This window comes from Lontra canadensis, unplaced genomic scaffold, assembly GCF_010015895.1.
Source record: "Lontra canadensis isolate GAN:19392208 unplaced genomic scaffold, GSC_riverotter_1.0 scaffold201, whole genome shotgun sequence".
Classification (NCBI taxonomy): Eukaryota; Metazoa; Chordata; class Mammalia; order Carnivora; family Mustelidae; genus Lontra; species Lontra canadensis.
In genome coordinates, this window is record NW_022631195.1 from 1,310,726 (window position 1) to 1,332,005 (window position 21,280).

General features: G+C 53.6%; 1 protein-coding gene across 3 annotated transcripts; it reads right to left on the reverse strand.

The window, feature by feature from the left end:
- Positions 1 to 1,555: 1,555 nt before the first annotated feature.
- On the reverse strand, positions 1,556 to 20,026 carry ZNF250 (zinc finger protein 250). 3 transcript variants are annotated; one of them, XM_032848379.1, is made up of 6 exons: positions 19,947 to 20,026; positions 13,424 to 13,519; positions 13,042 to 13,168; positions 12,748 to 12,861; positions 12,480 to 12,542; positions 1,556 to 2,986 (listed from the first exon to the last, which is right to left on the reverse strand). In XM_032848379.1, the coding sequence occupies exons 2-6, from the start codon at positions 13,463 to 13,465 to the stop codon at positions 1,662 to 1,664; spliced, it is 1,671 nt and encodes a 556-aa protein (XP_032704270.1). In that variant the 5' UTR covers positions 13,466 to 13,519; positions 19,947 to 20,026; the 3' UTR covers positions 1,556 to 1,661. The 3 variants fall into 3 exon arrangements, with proteins under 3 accessions (XP_032704270.1, XP_032704268.1, XP_032704269.1); XM_032848377.1 differs by having other exon boundaries at positions 13,042 to 13,183; XM_032848378.1 differs by lacking the exon at positions 19,947 to 20,026 and adding an exon at positions 17,621 to 17,815 and having other exon boundaries at positions 13,042 to 13,183.
- Positions 20,027 to 21,280: the final 1,254 nt, after the last annotated feature.

Below are 21,280 nucleotides of genomic sequence, written 5' to 3' on the forward strand. Positions count from 1 at the left end.
CTCTACACATCGGTGATGTCGACTCCTTTCAGGAGGAGCCCGTCTCCTCTCTGCAGTACACCTGCTGCCTCAGCTTCCAGAGTTTCACCTGTGACAATGGCTCCTCCCACCTGCTTCACAGATTTGGGAGAACGAATGTCTATGTGTGTCAGTGTACCTCTGCGGACCTAAGGGTCACAGTCCTTCATTTCTCCCGAGAAGCTGTTTTCAAGAGAGAGGAAAAAACTTAAAAATTATGAATAAACTAGAGATGTCTGGGTGGCTCAGTCCTTAGGCATCTGACTTTGGCTCGGGTCATGATCCCCGGGTCCCAGGATCATGCCCCGAATCGGGCTCCCTGCTCAGCGGGGAGCCTGTTTCTCCCTGTCCCCTTGCTTGTGTTCCCTCTCTCGCTGCCTCTGTCAGATAAATAAAATGTTTTTTAAAAATTGTGAAGGGGTGTCTGGGTGGCTCAGTGGGTTAAAGCCTCTGCTTTCGGCTCAGGTCATGATCCCAGGGTCCTGGGATCGAGCCCCGTATCAGGCTCTCTGCTCAGCGGGGAGCCTGCTTCTCCCCCTCTCTCTGCCTGCCTCTCTGCCTGTTTGTGATCTCTGTCAGATAAATAAAATCTTTTAAAAAATTATGAAAAAAAATTATGAATAAGGGCGCCTGGGTGGCTCAGTGGGTTAAGCTTCTGCTTTCGGCTCAGGTCATGATCTCAGGGTCCTGGGATCAAGCCCTGCATCGGGCTCTCTGCTCAGCGGGGAGCCTGCTTCCTCCTCTCTCTCTCTGCCTGCCTCTCTGCCTACTCGTGATCTCTGTCAAATAAATAAATAAAATCCTTAAAAAATTATGAATAAACAGATTCATTACAGTATATGAAAATGGATACTAGACACTTTTGCAATCAGGAGTAAAAAATAAAAAACCCTCAAATATAGGAATGGAAATTTCAGATAATAAAAAAGCAATTTGAATTTGATAATTTTAGGTTTTAAAAATATGTACCAAAGAACTGTCTTTTGAGTAACACAGTGGCTATGAGGTCTGGGCTCTGAGAGCAGAGCTCCCCTCCAACCCACACAGGGTCTGGAGGCCCCAGACATCCCAGATCTCCGGGGCATAAGGTCTGTAAGTCATAAGGCTAGGTTTTGAGGCAAAGATCCATTTCTGAGTCGAATTTTCACTTAGGACATTCCTTCTGATCTGGAATAAAGTTGACGCCAGCTGAAGCGTTTTCTGAGTTCACATCATTTCTCCCTAATTCACCCTTAGGCTGTTTCCTTTGTTCACACAAAACAAGTGGCTGCACACACGTAGGGTTTCCAGCCGCATTACACGGTGATGCCTGACAGCCATCTCTTCACCCAGCAGCACTGCAGTGGCCCAACAATAGTGCAAATATCCCAAACTTACGTGCAGTAGTTAGAGCAACTGTTGTCTCTAGAAAAGGCATGTCCTGCTGGAAGCGCGAACTTTACTCAGAGGCGGGAACGTGCTGCTGCGGCCCGAGCCTCAAGCTCGCCTGCCAGCGCGTGCACGGGCCACGTCGCCCCGGCCCGCACCCACGAGGGCCGCGACAGGCTCCCTTCGGCCCCTCCGCCCGCCGCGCCCCGGGCCGCTCCTCGGGGCTCCCCGGGGTGGAGCCGCCGGCAGCCCGTCCCGCGCGGGGGCCCGGGGGCTCAGAGCTTCGCGTGCACCTTCTGGTGCTGGATCAGGTGGCCGTGCTGGTTGAAGGCGCGGCCGCACTCGGCGCACTCGTAGGGCCGCTCGCCCGTGTGGATGCGCTGGTGCTGGATGAGCACCGAGTACTGGCTGAAGGCCTTGCCGCAGCGGCTGCACTCGTAGGGCCGCTCGCCCGTGTGCGTCCGCAGGTGCACGATCAGCGTGGCCTTGAGGCTGAAGGCCTTGCCGCACTGCGCGCAGCGGAACGGCCGCTCGCCCGTGTGGATGCGCTCGTGCTGCACCAGCGAGCGCCGCGCGCTGAACGCGTGCCCGCACTCGCCGCACACGTACGGCTTCTCGCCCGTGTGCACGCGCTGGTGCTGCGTCAGGTGCGAGTGCTGCACGAAGGCCTTGCCGCACGCGTAGCAGCCGTACGGCTTCTCCTCCGTGTGGATGCGCTCGTGGTTCATGAGCGTCGAGCGGTGGCTGAAGGCCTTGCCGCACTCGCCGCACTCGTACGGCTTCTCGCCCGTGTGCACGTTGTGGTGCTGGATGAGCACCGAGCGGTCGCTGAAGGCGCGGCCGCACTCGCTGCACGTGTAGGGCTTCTCGCCCGTGTGCACGCGCTGGTGCTGCAGGAGCGTGCGCTTGACGCTGAAGGCGCGGCCGCACTGCGCGCACTCGTGCGGCTTCTCGCCCGTGTGCACGCGCTGGTGGCTGCGCAGCACCGTGCTGTGGTTGAAGGCCTTGCCGCACAGCGGGCACACGTACGGCCGCTCTCCCGTGTGGATGCGCTGGTGCTGGATGAGGTGCGAGAGCTGCGTGAACGCCTTCCTGCACTCCAGACACTCGTGCGGCTTCTCGCCCGTGTGGATCTTGTGGTGTTGCGCCAGGTCCGAGCTCACGCGGAAGGCCTTCCCGCACTCGTTGCACTCGTAGGGCTTCTCGCCCGTGTGGATTCTCCGGTGCTTGCTGAGGACCGAGCTCTGGCTGAAGGCCTTGCCGCACACGCCGCACACGTAGGGCTTCTCCCCGGTGTGGGTTCGCTGGTGCTGCAGCAGATGGGAGCTGCGGCCGAAGCATTTCCCGCACTCGGTGCACTTGTAGGGCCTCTCCCCGCCGGGGACACCCTGCTGCGGGGGGGCAGGCACACTCCGCTTGGGGACCTGCGCTCCAGGCGGGCCGCCGGGGCTTGGGCTCACAGGGCAGCTCTGCTCGGCTCTGTAAGGTCTGTGATCAGGCTGGCCTGAGGGTGCTCCCCCCAGAACCGAGGATCCTTCCTCTGAAAGAAACGGCTTCAGACTCCAATCCCTCTTCGGGTTCTCTCCCTTGTTCTCATGCTCTGAAACAACAAACCCAAAGTAAAAGTTAACTGCCCACCTACTCAAAACAGCAGAGCACGTGTCCCTAGAGGTGGCCCCCAGGCTGTGGTCCCTGAATGCACACGGCCCGTGAGCTGCCGTCGGGGAGAAAACTCACAACTGTGTCCAGTAACTAAAAACGCGCCCAGGCGACAGGGCAGTTGGAGATAGGTGTGAAAGGACGAGGCACACAGTGGCAGGTGATAGGCCATTACTGCCCGAGTCCCACTCTCCCTGTGGTCTCTGTTTTCTAAGATTTTCTGTATTTGAGAGAGAACAAGCGGGGAGAGGGACAGAGGCAGACTCCCTGCTGAGCAGGGAGCCCGATGCGGAACCCGTGACTTCCGCGGGAGGCAAATGCTTAACCCACCGAGCCACTCAGGAGCCCCACCCTGGAGTCTTGACGTACAGAGCTTCCAGAAGCCATCATCAAACCGCAACCCCACCTGGGACCGCAGGCTCTTGTTGGGCAGACAGTGACACGAGGGCAGGTAGAGCTGGTAGACGTGCGTGTCCAACACACACAGGGCCCTAGGACTCATGCGTGGGGAAGTGTGACCTCCTCTCTGCAGAGAATGCACCGGAAAGCCCGAGGAGAGACACAATGGGAGTCTTGCCACATCCAGGCTGGAATGTGGCCTGCAGAGCAGCAGTGAGCACTGCAGAGAAGGCTCCGGTAGATGTTTTTAGTGCCAGGTTGGGGACTCTCTGCGGTGTGAGTGGGGGAGGACAGGGTGGCTTCCAAAATTTTCCCCCCCTTGGGGAGGTCTACGCCCAGTATGGATCTTGAACTCATGACCCTGAGATCAAAACCTGTGTACTCTAACGTCTGAGCCAGCCAGGCACCCCTGAGAACAAGTGTTTCACATCTTGGAGACCAAGCCATTGAGATGACAAGATGCCAGTCAGGGAAGGACCAAGTCTTCACAAGTGACCTTAGGGCTGTTGTGGGAGGACGAGACTGTGCTCATGGAGTGGTCCTTACCAAGGACCCCAAACAGGTGGCGCCGATACCATGTCAGGGCCAGAAGCAAGAGACTGACTGCAGGCCTGCGGCCAGGCCTCCTGTGGGCCCTCCAGTGACCAATCTTCGCCCTGCAGCCTAGGAGGCCACCTCCAAACACCCAGCCGCCACCCCCAGCTTCCCAAAGACCTTGACCAGAACAGCATTAAAAACGGGTGCACTCGAGGGTCATTCCGGAATGAGAAGCCTCTGGGCAGAGGACGGCTGAGAATTCTCGCAGACGCACTCAGGGTCTACACCAGGTGTCGAGGGGCCTGCAGCCCTGAGGGCAATGTAGACGCTGACCCAGCCATCTCGAGACCACGAGCTAAGACGGTGCCCAAATGGGCACAGGTGTGGGACTCCAGCTCCCCCTTCTTCGCTCCCCCCTTCTCTCCAGAACTTACTTCCCTGGTTCACGGGGCAAGACCTGGGTGTTCCCAGCTCAGAGAGCCATATGTGCTCTGCTCCCTCATGCTCAGAGGCCGTTCCCAGGATGGGGGCCCGTGGTGGTCCTTCACCTCCATCTGGTGGCGAGTACGTCTCGTTCTGTGGTTCTTTATTAGAAAGCGGAACAGCACCCAGTTGTTTTCCAACTGTGTCCTATCTAGACTAGGATACTGTCAAGTTCCCCACACCTTGCTGGTAACAGCATACTGAGATACAAGCTTCACTAATTAGTTCATGACTTGGTCCGGGAAGACAAATGCTACATAATGGGCCGTAATGCAGTTCTAGCTGGGGCTCAGAGAAAGATTTGGGCCAAGGTGGTCAATAAACAAAATATGCTTGTTTTGATCTGTGTTGCCTTTTGGCAGCTCGATTACCTTGGTGGGGGTGGGGGGCGGGGCGGGGGGGAAGACCTACCAAATGCTAATGCTTCTTGCAGAAGTTGGTGGCAGCCAGATGGAAGCAGACCCTCAGCAGAGGGTCATCTGAGAAGAGGCAGGAGTGGGAAGTTGGGAGACTCCCCTGAGTGAGGGGCTCCTATAGAGGCTGGAGTCCCACTCCAGGCTTGACGAACGGGCTCTCCGTACCCACCCCGAGATTCAGCTGCACTCTAGACACGGACACCGACCCCTCCACCTCCCAGTGCTCTCCAGGCTCAGGTGGGGGCTCTGCTAACCTTGCTATCTAGACGGCCCTCACATCCATGTCAGGAGTCCAACAGAGAACTTGGCTCCTTCCTCCCAGAATAAGCTCCAACTTCTCCTGGCTGGTGGGCTTCAGGATCCACATCTCTTTTTTGATTCCTTATCTTTCTCTTTCCCCATCAGTGTTCAAACCCCTAGTTCCTACCGTCAGACCAGCATGTGACAGCTTACCGTTTTTGGGTTTTTTTTTTTAAATCTTTTAATTTTTGAGAGAGAGAGGGAGAGAGAGGACAAGGAGCAAAGGGAGAGGGAGAGAGAGTCACAAGCAGACTCCATGCTGAGCCCAGAGCCTGATGCAGGGCTCGATCCCAAGACCCATGAGATTGTGACCTGAGCTGAAACCAAGAGTCAGATGCTTAACTGACTGCGGCCCCCAGGCGCCCTGGGACAGCTTACTGTCCCATGTCCATCTTGCCCAGCCCTGCCTGCTCATCAGTGACAGGGGAGGACTCCTCACCATGACCAACAGAAGCGCACAGTCTGACACAGAAAGTCAAGTGGATACACTGGCCAATCCAGTTACATTTCCCATGTCCCTTTTACTGTTAATATCACTACTATTATACAGTATGTAAAGCAATGTTACTATACTACTTATTATTAATTACATATTAACTGGAATGCCCCAGGAGGAAGAAAACCGGAAAGAGTATCACTACCTCCCTAACAGCAAGAAAAAGTAAGGTAATCTATAAAATCGTAACTTTCTCGAATCTATCACAGAGCTGAGGTCATGATGGCAACCAAGTGACCTGAACCTAAGGAGAGACAGGTGCCTGCACGGGAAGACACCTGCACTGAGGTGCCCGGATGGGAGGTAAGAGCAAGATGGAAGACAGGCCGCCACCCAAGCAAGGAAGAAGCCCTGGGCTAAAACAGTGAACTTCCAAAGAACCGCAGATGCAGGGCTCCTGACTATGGGCTTCTCCCCTGGGGGCAGGTCCAGAGGATGCCTCCTGCGGACCCACCTGAACCCTTCTCCTCCGCAAAGCAAACACTGCCATGTCCCTGCGCGACAGAAAACAAGCTTCTCATTTTCGGGCACAGATAAAAATTCCAATGGCTGGTAAGGGTAATACTCCTACTCCTGAGGGAGAGGCAGGAAATGATCAAGAGCCCAGCAGGGAGAAGTCCGCTTCAACTAAGGGAAGGGCTGTGACCCAGGGACACAACAGTGGCGCACCCTCTCGTTTGCCCCAGCCCCTGGCCCGAAGGCAAGCCGCGAGCAACCAGCCACTGCGTACTACTGCTTGGGTGGGGGCGAGAGCACGGAAGAAAACCCTCTCTCGTGGGCACACCTGGGAGACGGAGAGTCTCCCAGGAATCTCAGTGGTGTGCTGAAGGCCACTCTGGGAAGAACAGAGCCCAGCCCGAGCCCTGACTAGACTCAGGCTGTCACACTATCAGCCCAGCAGGTCAGGTTCTGTTTGCAGACAGACGACTCACCTCTATCTCTACTGTCCTAATTGATAGCTGACACTTGATAAAAAGTTAGGAGACACCCAAGAGAAAGAAGACACACACACAGAATCAGAGACCAAGTGATCAACGGAACTAGAATTAGAGATGACCTGTATGTTGGAACGATGTGAATGATCAGATGGGGGGTTTCAGCAGACAGACACTGTAAGAGTCCAGCTGGAAATGCTCGATGTAGAAAAACACAGCCACACAAGAACGCCTCTACTGTGCTCATCAGTGGACCCACCCCAGTGAGCTTGAAAATGGGCCAACAGAAATTATCCAGGAAGAAACAGAGGGCTGTTTTAATGGATTAAATGTTGTGTCCCCCACCCCCAATTTACATGTTGAAGCCCTAAGACCCCATGTGATATTTGGTTGGGCCTTTGGGGAGGTGATCAGGGCTATACAAGGTCACAAGGATGGGACCCCCATGATGGGGTTAGTGCCCAAAAAGAGAGACCAGGGAGCTTACTCACTTCCCACCTCCCCCGCCCCAGGCATGCACAGGCCCAGAAAGGGGCCATGTGAGCACCAAAAAGCTGCTGTCTGCCAGTCAGGAAGAAAGCCCTCAGCCAAACCCAACTGCGGTTTTGTCTCAGACTTCCAGCCCTCAGAGCTGTGAGAATAAAATTTCTGATGTTTAGTCACTGTCAATGGCCTTTTGTTACGGCGGCCTGAGCAGACCCATCCAGTGCATGGTTCTAAGTCTTATGCTACTGTGAAATGGCGTTAACATCGTCTGAAGGTACTGGGTGGCTAGAGACGTGTACTGTAAGCCCTAGAGCAGCCACTAAACATCGCGGTTCATGACCTCTTCCTTCTCCTTTAAAAAAAATTGTTACTTTTCATGATTCTATTTGATCTTTCTTGGCTTCTTAGTTGTAATACTTCTTTTGATTATGATGTAGTTCAGTGTAATTTTATCGTGTAGAGGCGCAGAGTCTCTTAGATCTGTGAGTTTATACTTTTCATCAAATTTGGAAAAATTTCAACAATCATTTCTTAGAATATTTTCTCTAAGCCCCTATCCCTGCTTTGCTGGCTTCAACTATACATTAGGCCATTTCAGACTGTCCCCCAGCTCACTGATACCCTGTAGTCTTTTTTTTTCTTCTGTTTCAGGACTTCCTAAATGACTTTGTTTTCACTAATCTTTTTTTTTTTAAAGATTTTATTTATTTGTCAGAGAGAGAGTGAGTGAGCACGGAAAGGGGGAGGGGAGAGGGAGAAGCAGATTCCCCAGTGAGCAGGGAGCCTGATGCGGGACTCGATCCCAGGATTCTGGGACCCTGACCTGACCTGAACACAGCCAACAGACTGAGCCACCCAGCTGTTCCTCACTCATCTTTTATTATGCAATGTCTAATCTGCCACTGATTTTACCCATTGAACTCTTCATCTCAGACACTGTTTTCATCTTTAGAAATCAGAAATGGGTCTTTCACAGATCTTCCATGCTCCTACTTAATATGCTCAGTATTCCCTCTAGACCTTGAACACATGGAATAAATTCTTATTTTAATATCCTTGTCTTCTATCACTGATGTCATTTTTGGTCAGTTTAATAGGACTGTTTTTTTCTTCTAATTATGGTTGTGTGTGTGTGTGTGTTTTTTAGATTTTATTTATTTGACAGAGAGAGATCACAAGTAGGCAGAGGCAGGCAGAGAGAGAGGGGAGGAAGCAGGCTCCCCGCTGAGCAGAGAGCCCAACGTGGGGCTCGATCCCAGGACCCTGAGACCATGACCCGAGCCGAAGGCAGAGGCTTTAACCCACTGAACCACCCAGGAGCCCATGGTTGTGTTTTCTTCCTTCTTTGGATGTCTGGTAACTTTTTATTTGATATCAGATGTTACAAATTTTACCTTGTTTGATGCTGGATATATTTTTTAAACGATTTTATTTATTTGGCAGAGAAGAGAAAGAGAGAGCACAAGCAGGAGTGGCAGAGGGAGAGGGAGCAGGCTCCCTGCTGAGCAGAGAGCCCAATATGGGGCTCTATCCCAGGACCCTGAGATCAGGACCTGAGCCAAGAGCAGACACTTAATGACTGAGCCACACAGGTGCCCTGGGGCTGGATATATATATATATATTTCTTTTTTTGGACAGAGAGAGAGAGATCACAAGCAGGCATTGAGAGGGGGGCAAGGGAAGCAGGCTCCCCACCAAGCAGAGAGCCCGACGTGGGGCTCGATCCCAGGACCCTGAGACCATGACCCAAGCCGAAGGCAGAGGCTCAACCCACTGAGCCACCCAGGCGCCCCTATCTCTTGAGCTTAGGGAGCCTGGGTGGGGCTGTTGGTTAAGCGTCTGACTCTTGGTTTTGGCTCAGGTCATGATCTCTGGGTCGTGAGATCGAGTCCCATGTTGGGCTCTCTGCTCAGTACGGAGTCTGAGTTTCTCTCTCCCTGCTCTTCCTCTAATAATTATTTTTTAAAAAGATTTTATTTATTTACTTCACAGAGAGACAGAACACAAGCAGGGGAGCAGCAGAGGGAGAGGGAGAAGCAGGCTTCCTGCTGAGCAGAGAGCCCAATGTAGGGCTCAATCCCAGGACCCTGGGATCATGACCTGAGCTGAAGGCAGACGCTTAGCAACTGAGCCACCCAGGCACCCCTAAAGTAAATAAATATTAAACAAAAAAAAAAAAAAAAAAAAAAAGGAAAGAAAAAAAGATTCTAGAGCTCAAGTATCCTTGGTTAAGTTACTTCAAAGTAGCACGTCCGGTCCTTGCCTTTCACCTTTGTCGGATCAGACCAGAGTAGTGCTCAGGGCACTTTCCCCCACTAGTTAGCTCTCTGATAACCCTGCGAGCTACAGGTTTCCCGCTCTCGCTGCTGGGAGCAGACAGCATTCCCAGCCTTGTGTGAGCGCTGGACACTCTAAGTACTAGCCTAGAGCACAGAGTTCTCTGCTCAGCGTATCACAAGGCTGAAATAAAGTGTTAGTCTGAATTCTTGTGTGGAGGCTCAGGCAATAAATGTACCTCAAAGCTCATTCTTACTGTTGTCAAAATTTAGCCCCTTGTAGCTATGGGACTAAGGTGGCTGTTTCTTTGCCACTCTCGGCTTCTAACTGCTAACTGCATTCCCTGCCATGTGGCCGTTTCACCTTCAAGGCAGCAATGATGCATCAAATCCTTCCCATTCCTGAATCTGACTTCTGTCTCTGACCTCCGGACCCATATTTAAAGGGCTTTCCATTACTTAAAAGCAAAAGCTTAATGTAACATAATCATAGGAGTAAAAGCCACGTTCACAATCCTGGGGATTATGCAGGTAGGGCACGGACACCATGGGCAGGGATCTGGGAGGCTCTGTGTGCCAAGAAAGAGAGGTCTGGTCTCTCTTCCCTTCTTATGAAGACATTAACCCTAACAAATCAAGGCCCTAGCCGTGTGATCTCACTCAACCTTAAGTACTTTTTTTTTTTTCTCAAGATTTTATTTTTTTACCTGACAGAGAGAGATCACAAGTAGGCAGAGAGGCAGGCAGAGAGAGAGAGAGGAGGAAGCAGGCTCCCCGCCGAGCAGAGAGCCCGATGCGGAGCTCGATCCCAGGACCCCGAGATCATGACCTGAGCTGAAGGCAGAGGCTTTAACCCACTGAGCCACTCGGGCGCCCCAACCTTAATTACTTCTATCAAGGGTTTGTCACCAATACATTCACACTGGGGTTTAGAGCTCCAACAGATGAATGGGAGAGGGGCACAAACGTTCATTCCATTATGAAGACCATCTTAAATCCTGACTACTGTAGCTGCTGCTCCTTCTAAAGAGGAGGCTCTTTCCTGGCACTGGACTGTTTCCTTGCTAGTGCTAATACTCGAGGGGTCTTCCTACAGATCTCCAGAGTTCTCTTTGTCAGATGGATGCTTCTGTGGGACTCCTAGCCTCCCTGGTGTCTCTGGTCTCCTGGCTATGTGTTCTCAAGTCTGGGAGACCACTGGGCTCTCCCAGTCTTCCTCTCCCCACACTGTGATCTCCAGGCTTTAAGCTGAGAGCAGTAGTAGGGATCAACCCTTTGTTTCTGGTCTCTCGGAGGTTAATTTCCTTCACTGACTGACATCCACTGAGAGAAAGACGCCCAACACCTTAAGAGCTGTGGTTTCACTGATCTTGTTGTTTTTAGGTTGTTTCAATTGAGGGGGTAACTCCCATCTCTGTTTACTCCCATTTTGGCTGAAGTAGAAGCCTTTGTATTTTGTTTTTTTAAATAGCTTTATCTTAGGAATTTGTATCTCTAACCAATAACTTAATTAGGCATATTTATGAGATTTTTATAATTTCATAGTACCTGGTCTTCTTCAATTTGCTTTCCTCTCCCAACACTATGTTCCTGATTCATCACATTGTTCCAAAGTAGTTTTTAAACCATTTTCACTATGATTTTTTTTTTTTATTAAAACACCAAAGTTTATTCATCTATCTATTTTACTGCTGGTGGACATTTGGGTCACTCCCAATTTTGCATGCCTCTATGAAGACTCTCATGTATGTTTCCCGGTGCTAACACACGAAAAGCCTCGCTGTGCATACCAGAGTGGAGCACTGACATAGGGACCTATATTTTCACCTTCATTAGAGAATGCCAAACGGGTTTCTAAAGGGAGTGTGCACAACATTTACACCCTCATTAGCTGCCTTACGGCTTCAACCAAACTCAACAGTCCCATTTTCCCCCCCATTTTTTTCATTCTGAAGGTGTAACATGGTGAATCAGAATGGTTTTGATTTCCATTTTATTGATGAATAATGAAGCCGAGCATGTTCTCACATTTACTGGCCCTTTGGCTTTCTCCTCTATCAGAACCTGTTCAAGTTGTGTGCCCACTTTTATTACGGATTATTTCTGTATTTTTTATTCTCTTCAGAACAATTATTGGGTGTATATAGTTATATATACTATATATGTATATATATACACTACTATATAACTATATATATACAGTTATATATACTAATACACACTATTATACTAATAGATTCTTCATTTAAAAAATCTGAGTTTACTGTCCTCTATCTGATAACATTTTTTATACATCTTATTTTTATTTTTAATTTATTGTTATTTATTTATTTAAAAGATTTTACTTATTTGACAAAGAGAGAGAGACACACAGTGAGAGAGGGAACACAAGCAGGGGGAGTGGGAGAGGGAGAAGCAGGCCTCCTGTGGAGCAGGGAGCCTAATGTGGGGTTTGATCCCAGGACCCTGGGATCATGACCTGAACTGAAGGCAGAGGTTAATGACTGAGCCACCCAAGCACCCCAATATACATCTTACTTTTAAAAGGTTATACTATGTGTTTTTTAAACAGGGAAACACACTTTAGTTGCTTTTTGACTTCTAAAGCCTCATCATCATAGCATAGAGCTAGTAAGCCAAAGAAACAATTGCCCATTTGCACTGAAAAGTACTGTTTCTACTGTTTGAAGTTTCCTGAATAGGTGGTTTCTTCCCTGACGCCAAAGTAACAAGATGACCTTAAAAAGTTAAAAAATAACTGTACGGGAGGTCACTCACTCAATGTTCCGCGTCCTCACCCCCGCGCATGACCGAACTTTCCTGCTCACAGACAGACTCAGGCTGCTGTCAGTGCCAGGCCGCCCTGTGGCCGCGTGGTGCGGGAGCCTCAGCAGAGCCCTCACGTCCAGAATGGCGGCTTCAGATTCAAGCACAGACTAGGGAAGAGTGTGTCACATGTGACAAGACAAAGGGAGAAAAACACTTCCACCGAAACAGATTTTTAATTCAGAAAACCCCTCCCCAAAGTTGGAACATACTCTGGTGAACGGTGAGCATGAATACCTGCGGGACTGTGTGGGTCAGAACGATGAGACACACACCTACCCCATGGACAGGGCGAACGGTCTTGTCGCATACGAGCTGTCGCGTGGTCATGCCTGTAGCTGTCTGCAAAAGGAAAAGGGAGCTGAAGGGAAACAAAACACTTCTCGAGAGTAGGACTCCCCATCTGCCGTCACAACGTAAGTGCAATTCATTGCGTTAAGCCTCTGCCAGAAGGGGCTGGACGTTACTCCTGCTGTCACCTGTCAGTGCCACGGCCACTGGGAACTGACTGACCCCAAGGGAAGGAGGGCCAGCTCATTTCACTCACCTGACCGGCCACTCCCCAGGCCCCGAGTCTCCTCAGCCCCTTGCCCGTCCAGGACCCATGGCTCTTCGCCTCGCTCCAGCTGAGAGATCACATTGGGCTTTGATCCTGGAAGTCCTGCCCATGGGAGGGAAGGCCTTTTGTCAACACAGTATCTGTGAACACCCGCACCCCACCCCACCCGAGTGACCTGCAGGCAGGACAGACAGGACTGCCATTCCTCTAGAGCCCCCACCACAGGGCCCCCACCCCTGGCCGAGCACACAGACACAGAAGAGACCTGGTGAGGGGCCATACCTAGCGATACCACGTTCCCGTAGGTCTCCATCATCACGTGTCGGTAGAGGCCCCGCTGAGCAGGGCCCAGGCGGTCCCATTCCTCCTGGGAGAGGAGCACGGCCACATCCTCAAAGGTCACCTTGGCCTGGAATGACAGGGGCTGCTGCAGGTTGGACTAAGTCTCCACATATGAGATGGAGTGGATGCAAGTGGAGATGCCCTTGGTAGGGGAAACACATGTGAACAGCTTGGCGGGGGAAGGGTGGGGGATGGGGGCGTATAACAGGAAGAGGCCACAGGATTCAGATGCAGTGACACTTAGGTGACCACCTGGAGCCCTGGGCATAGGAGGGCTGTGAGGGAACCCGGAGGTGCTGCTCAGGCCTCGAGGGCAGCTCACCTGGGGTGCTGCTGGCGGCGGCAGGAGCCTGGCCGCTGCCATGGCTGGACCGCCTGAGATTTCCGAGGAAGATGGAAGTCAGAGGAGCCTGTGGGGCTGAGGAAGAGGGAGTACATGAGGGGCCCAGCCTTGCCTTCACAGACCCTAGTTCTGGGAGTCCACCCCCCCCCCCCCCCCCCCACCAATTCTTACTCCACAATTCAGGAACAATGGTCCCTGGACTCTGTGAGCCCAGGAACAATCCCGCCTCAGATGCCTGGGGACACCTGTGTACCCCAAGGCTCTAGCCAGAAGGTTTTGTTCTCCAGACCCTGGGGTCCTCATGGTCAGCTGGGGAGCTAACAAGGACTCGGCGCCATCTGCTCAGGCCCACAGTCCACACAGAAGGGCTGATGCCAGGCCAGGCTGCCTCCAGAGATAATCTCCAGGGAAGACAGGCTGAGAACTCGTGGTGTTGCTTGAGGCCCGTACTCTTGGGGCAGCCCACCCCAGGTCCTTCGGGATTCACTTGACTGTGATTCCTGTGGCTTGTCGGTGCCTCAGGCTGCCCTGGTTGTGCCCTGGCTCTGCAGTGAGGCTGGCGCCGTCAGCCTGGTGGTGTCTCCACCAGGGACTGGCATTGGAGGCGTGACACATGGTTGATTCTGGTAGGTGAAGTCCAGAGTCACCCAGGGATTTGGTCTAAGCACTGTGGGGAGGCCTATGGGTGGGCAGGTTCTGGGGACGTAAAAGGACTAGTTTAGCTGAGGTGTCTGTCATATTCAAATTACTGGAAAAAATGGGGAGGGAGCGACCAAGAGCTCTCCTACTGGGGGGATGGGGCTCACATTATTTGGAGTGTCAAAGGGAGTCTCCAAGAGGGACACGGCCACCACGATCACCGTGACAAACAGGATGCCTCACACTGTGGGCTGCTTAAAGGGACGACTTGGGGGCAGGAAGTCAGGAAGCATCACAACCCATTTTCTTCACAGAATATAAAATGTATGTGTATGTTTGCACGGACAACTTCTGGGAATATACACACGGAATTCCCAACCGCAGCGGCCTCGAGGGACAGGAGAGGAGACTCGGGCGGAGAGAGGCTGGCCTCTCTCCATCTCTCTGTTCACCGAGAATGCCCATTCTCACCAAATCTGTGTGTCTGTGTCAATGCAACACAACTCTAATTAGGATCCCAATAGGGGTCTTAAAAGAGTGACACTAACCTTAAATTTATATGAACAGTAAATGCTGGAGAACAGGTAAGAATAAAATCTGAAAGAATGGGGGGGGGGGACTCACCAGGTCTCAGAACAACGATGAGAAAGTCACTGCCACCACCTGCTCTGCCCCCTGCCCTCTTGATGGTGGTTCCGACACCCACACCCTCTCAAGCGGCCCACAAACCTGCCACTGTTCATGGTCATTCATCTTCCCCAAGGCGTTGTCCGGCTGCCTCCCCATGAGTAGTCTCCACCCTCCACCCCCACCAAGGCGGCTCTGGTCAGGGGCTTCCATCACCTCCATGTGGCCAGCTCCTCGCCCACTGTTGGCAGCTGTGAGAGTCAGTCACCCGTCCTCCCGCAACTCAGTCCCCACCAGGTGTCCTGGACACTGCTCCCTCAATCCTCACCTGCATGAGACTCTGACCTTTCTGGATAATCCAGCCCTGGTCCCCTGGGACCCAGGTACAAGTAGGCCCCACTGCAACTGGGCCAGGATTCAACAAGAAACACCCATGGGAACACCATTCAGGACCTCCCCAGTGAGTGCTGGAGACAGGTACAGCTGACCCGAGGAGGCACTTGGCTTCTTTTTTTTTTTAAAGACTTATTTATTTGAGAAAGAGAGAGGGAGAGCACGCACAAGCAGGGGGAAGGAAGGAGCAAAAGAATCTTCAAGGAGACTCCCCACTGGGTGTGAAGCCCAACACAAGGCCTGATCTCATGACCTGAGTCAACACCAAGAGTCAGAAACTCAACAGAATGAGCCGTCCGAGCGCTCCTCCCCCCCCCCCCCTCCACAACCCCCTCCAACCTCCAAGCACAGCCAGAACGCGGCCCTGCTGCAGCAGGGCTGTTCCCCTGTGCACCCCCAACCCCACTGTGGGAACCGTGGCTGTTGCTGGCTTGAACCCCGCCTGGGCTTCCCTTCTGCTAGGGAGGCTCCTGACCTTTGGCTGGTTCTTGGCACATAATCCTCTCATCGAGGGCCTTCCTGACCCCCCAACCTTGAAGGCCTGTCTCCCAGTCCTGATTCTCCCTTTGTGTCCCAGAGCAGCCAGCAACCCAATGTTTGCTGATTAAGTGAATGAAATAAGAGCTATGAGCCCATACTTCACACTCTTTCTCAGGAAAGCCACTTGGCAGTATGTAGACGAATTGGATAGACCATTTCAGAGTGGGCACTCCCCTGGAATGGACACAGGCCCAAGGATGGTGCCACTGCCAAGCCACAGTCCTTCCACACACAGGTCACACACCCCCTGAGAAAGAGTTAAGCTGGGGGAGACAGCCAGTAGATATATGAGACCATGGGATGCAGAAAGTATGTCCATAATGTCCTCTTTCAGAAAGAATGCCTCCAGGGTCAAGAAGCGTGAGTGCTTTGTCCGCACCTATGAAACAGGGAGCCCACACCCCTCCTCTGCAGGCCTCAAGAGGCAGCAGGCTGCGAAGTCAGATGCTGCTGGGCTCATTCAGTTAGATTAACTCAAAAAACCAGGCTGTCAGTATGAGCGAGGCATGGAGGCGGGTGTACAAGGCAAAGGGCAAGATTCCCAGGGGTGGGTGGGGGGGAAGGGGACAGTCCTAGAAAAGCACTGAAACAAAGGCTCTCTACCCAGGATGATGTTCACACGTTACCAAGCCCAAGCATACACACCAGTATACTTGTTACTTTGGTTGAAGGTTTGTGTCCTTCCAATATGCATATGGTGAAATCCTAATGCCCAGCGGGGTAGTGTTAGGAGGTGAGGCCACTGGGAAATGCTTAGGTCATGAGGCTGGAGCCCTCACAATGGCATCAGTACAAGAACCTCACAGAGCTTCCTCACTCCTTTGGCTATGTAGGGACGCAACAAGAAGTCTGCAACCCGAAAAGGTCCTCCCCGACCACGGAGGCACCCTGCAGCCTGCAGAACTTGAGAACCGTCTGTTTTATAGGTTACCTAGTCTATGGTATTTTACTGGAGCAGCCCAAAGGAACTAAGACATATTCCTGTATTCCGATAAAGAAAAAGAACAAATACAAGAAGTGGTACTGACTAGTGTTGAACAAGTCTGTGATTGCACACAAAGATGTGCAAAACACTGTGGGTCCCAAAGCGGACAGCCGTTGGGCAGGTGAACAGAGCCATCCAGGGCCCAGAACTGGCACTTCCTGAGCCGCCCTCTCCTCCACCCCGACCCCCGTGATTCCGATGCCCACCTCCAGGCTTTGCTCTATGAAAAAACACAGGAGTTGTTCGTTTGTTTTTTAAACAAGGGGATGGAGGGGTGGGGGGCGGGGTGGGGAGAATCTTGGGCAGGCTCCACACTCAGCACGGAGCCCTCGATCTCACAACCCTGAGGTCATGACCTGAGGCAAAATCAAGAGTCAGAAACTTAACGGATGGAGCCACCCAGGCGCCCCAACGCAGGAGCTGAGACAGGAAGGGAGATTAGGTGGGCATGCCCAGTTCTGTTCAGATGGCCATGCCACCCCCAACACGGGGCCAAGTGCAAACCGCACCCCCTGGGGGGACCTGCACCAGGCCCAACCATCCATCAGCCAGTCATTCCTCAGATGCAGGAATTTCATTTTTGGAAATCTCAGGGAGCAGGGAGTAATGCAAACAAAACCAGAACAGATCACTGTTCTCAGCAGCACTGGACGCTTCACGGGAAAGAAGCCACACTGCAGAGAGAGATTCTGTGCCAAGCAGGCCCTGGCTCTCCTGATGGCGGAGCAGCCAGCAACTAAGGAAGGGACCGCGGAGGCGCAAAGAGTTTAGAACTTCATGTTTTATTATTTATGATTACTTTGTTTTGTAAGCTAAGTTTTAGGAACTTGTTGCCCTTACTGAATTCCTCCTGGGCTTGATGGAGAAGAACAAGCATGCCTATCTTCCAAAGACCTTGCCCACAGTGACAGGCCAGGCCAGGCACACCCCCAGTCCCTGGTCTGGGCTGGGCAGCTCCGAAGATCTTCCTCCTCTGTCCTCACTGTCCTCACCTACGGGCTTTCTTGCTGGAGTGAGTCCCGTGCCCTCCACCGGGGAAGCATCTTCAGGAGGGGCCTCTCTGAGCCACGTGTGAACGCAGAGCAGAACCCTGCAATCTTCCACAGCCAACGATCACGCGCCCAGACCCATAGCTTCCTACACACCAGCAAGACCTGGTCAGAAAATACATAGGATCACAAATGACACAAGAAACAAGCTTAAAATAAACTTATCTATAGAAATGAGATATAAATTCTCACTGTACCCACAAAACCGAGGTGCCCCGAGAGCCAAGTGGGCCTGGATGAAAAGGGGTGACACAGGAACCGGGCCGAGCAGGGCCAAATCCGTATATGCAAATGGAGAACAGACGAGGCAATTCAAACTGCTGAGGAAACAGCGTTCAGTAAATGGGGCTAGGACGAGCTAAATGCTTTAGGAAAAGTAGAATTGGGCCTGTGCATGAAGGTCAGCAGATCTCCCAGAAAGTAGAGGAAGGCAAAGAGATTAAAAAAAAAAAAAAAAAAAAACCCTAGAAAAAAATTAGATCTCATATCAAATACTACACATCTAATGAATCCCGGGCAAGCTAATGAATGAAAAGCAGAAATTTTACATCACGTTTTATAGAAAGAACTTGAATGCAAATACGTATTTCAGGTGGGAAGGGCCTTTTAAGCAAAATACCAAAAGCAGAAATATGGGGGCAGAGACTTCCAGATCTGCTGCATGAAAATCAAGACCTCATGCACATCAAAGCCACCAAATTCCAGAATGGACCCAAAATCACACACGAATTTAATGCACGACAAAGGTGGTTTTCCAAATCAATGGAAAGATGAATTATTCAATAGGTGGTGTTGGAAACAGCACAGAGAAAAAAACGACTCTGGATTCCTCTCACCCTGCACCAAAATAAATTCCAGATGGGTCCAACATTGCACAAGTACCGGAGAAAAACAAGGGTTTGTTTTAAAAATAATCTTGGCAAGGGGAAAGCCCTTTAAAACAACAAAGCTCAAAAGCCTTCGGAGTTAAATACTTTAACATTAAAAAGCTGAAATCGGGGGCGCCTGGGTGGCTCAGTGGGTTAAAGCCTCTGCCTTCGGCTCACGTCATGATCTCAGGGTCCTGGCATTGCATCGGGCTCTCCGCTCAGCAGGGAGCCTGCTTCCCTTCCCTCTCTGCCTGCTTCTCTGTCAAATAAAGATATAAAAAAATCAAAAAAAAAAAAAAAAAAAAAAAAAAGCTGAAATCTCTTCAAAAACCCCAGCCAGAACAAAACGCAGTAGCTGGAGTCAAACGTCAGTTTGCGGCGCACACAGAGCAGAGCAGGGACCGGCCGATCCCGGGGGCCACGAAGACACAAGAAGTTTCAACCCCACCCAGTCCCGGGGACGGAAACTCAAACACTCCGCGACGACGGTGCGGGGCGCGCGACCCAAGGCGCACCCTCCCCGCAGCCGCGGACGGCGGGTGCCACAGCCGGGTGGACCCGCAGCCCCGCTCACCGACGTTCTCCCGCAAGCTCGCGCTTCCCCAGACGCGCATCGTTTTGCATCACGACGTGGAGAACCGATGACCCACCGGGGAAGCACCAGCGAAGAGGCCGGAAGAGGCTGGTCTCGGCCACTCCGGAGTCACAGGGAAGCCAAGCGCGCGGACGAGAGACGGAGAATCACCGAGTGCTTTTGGGCCCAGAGACCCCGACGCCGCTCGGACGTGGAGCGACGACCGACCGCGAGGTGCGGAGGCGCTGCGGGAGCCGCGGGGCGGGCTTCTTACCTGGCCCTGGACTCCGGGAGCCCCGCGACACGCGGTCACGGACCGCCCTCCCCGCCCACGGGCTCGAGTCCTCCCCGCCGAATCCCTGCAGCTCCCGCGGGGCCCGCGGGGGAGGGGCCCGGGAGCGTGGCGGGGGGGGGCGGGGGAGTCTGAAGAGTCCCGCGGCCTGCGGGGGGAGCTCGGGGCGCGGCGAGGGCCCCGGGGCTCAGGTCGGGGCCCGGAAGCGTGGGGGGGGGCGGTGCTCGGGGCGCGGCCGGGGCCCAGGGGCTCGGGTGGGGGCCGCAGGGAAGGGCCCGTAAGCGTGGGGGGCCGGTGCTCGGGGCGCGGCGGGGGCCGAGGGCTGGGGGTCAGGGGAGGCCCGGGTGCGAGGCGCAGGCGGGCACTGGGGTGTGGCGGAAGGCGGGGGGCTGGGTCGCTCAGCGGGGTCCGCGGAGGCAGAGGAGGCCGCTGCGCGTCCGCCGGCGAAGGAACCGGCGCCCGCAGGGAATACCCTGTCCGCGAGGACGACCCGGCTCCGGCCTCCGCCAGTGCCCGCGCGAATCCGCCACTCACCTTCCACGCCGCAGCCTCACGCGCGAAGGGACGGGCGCCCGCAACGCACCCAGACAAAGGGGACGCCCCGCCTCGTCTGCGCATCCGCCAATCCCGGGGGGCCCCGCCTCCTAAGTCCCCGCCCACACCCCCGGGCCACCAATCCTGGCGTGCGACAGCCCCCAGCGCGGCCCTCGGCCCCGCCTTCCCCGCCGGCGCCATTTTCCTGACGGACAGCACTGCGGCGCGCTCCAGAGCCACCGAGAGCGGAGACCTCCTGCGCGCCTAGAGAGGCCACACGGCGCCCGGGCCTTGCGCGCACCGCACTGCCGGCGGTCCTGCAGCGGCTTGCCTTGCGTCGCTGCTGCTGTGGGTTTCAGGTGTCTGTCCCCACCGGTCCCCCGACCGCCTCAAGCGGGTGGCATTTCCCCCTCTGAAAGTGCCTTCTCGTTGCTGTGGCCTGGGACCCGGCTAGGGCCTGGCGGCGGTCGCGTGTGGCACTGAGGGCCCGCTCCGCCGCCTGCACTGGCGGTGACGGCCTTTCGCGGGGCGGGGTTGGAAGCCCGCGCCCGGGAGGGCGGTGAGCGGTCCCGCGAGGGCCACCCCGGAGAGGAGCCTCAGGCGGCCCGGACTGGGACGCCCGAGGGGCGCGGACGGGAGGGAGAGTGGGCCATGTCGCCTCTCCTGATGCGCGAACCCCGGGATTGGGCGCCCGGTGACCTCAGGCACACAGGGTGCGGGGGACGCCCCTAGCTTACTGCTGCTTTTTAGCTGCTTAGGATGGACGCTTCCGGCGGTACACGACGCTAGAGAAGGTAGTTTAGCACGTGTCCGTCCAACCGCTGAAGCCCTTACTGACCAGTCGCTTCGCCTGTGTCCCACGGAGCAGGTCGTTTTGAACTTCCAGGGCTGTCTGAGAGAGAAGGGCCCTTGAGAACGTAGCTGCAAAAGCACGATCACACCTAAATGTTCCATTATGCTTCACTGCCATCAAGTAGCCAGTGTCCAGAGCCTTCTGTCCGTCATGCTGTTTCTTACTTTTAATCAGTTCGTGTGAGTCGTGATTCAAACTGATGAGGGAGCTGAGGACAGGCCGAAGCGGACACCCCACAAACTGCCCGCCACCTTGGGATGTTCTCCCGGCTGCCCTGAAGGAAAAGCAGATGGCTAACTTGGAGAGATCACAGCCCGGCAAGGCTTAGTGACCTGCAAGCACAAAGCCTTTCTACCAACAGCCTAGTTTCCAGATACAATCAAATGTCCTTATAATCTACAGCCCCTTGACAGATACTTGAAGCAGGCAGTGTCAGGTTCCTCCAGGACGCTCCCAACTGCCTTACTGTTCACGCCTCCCT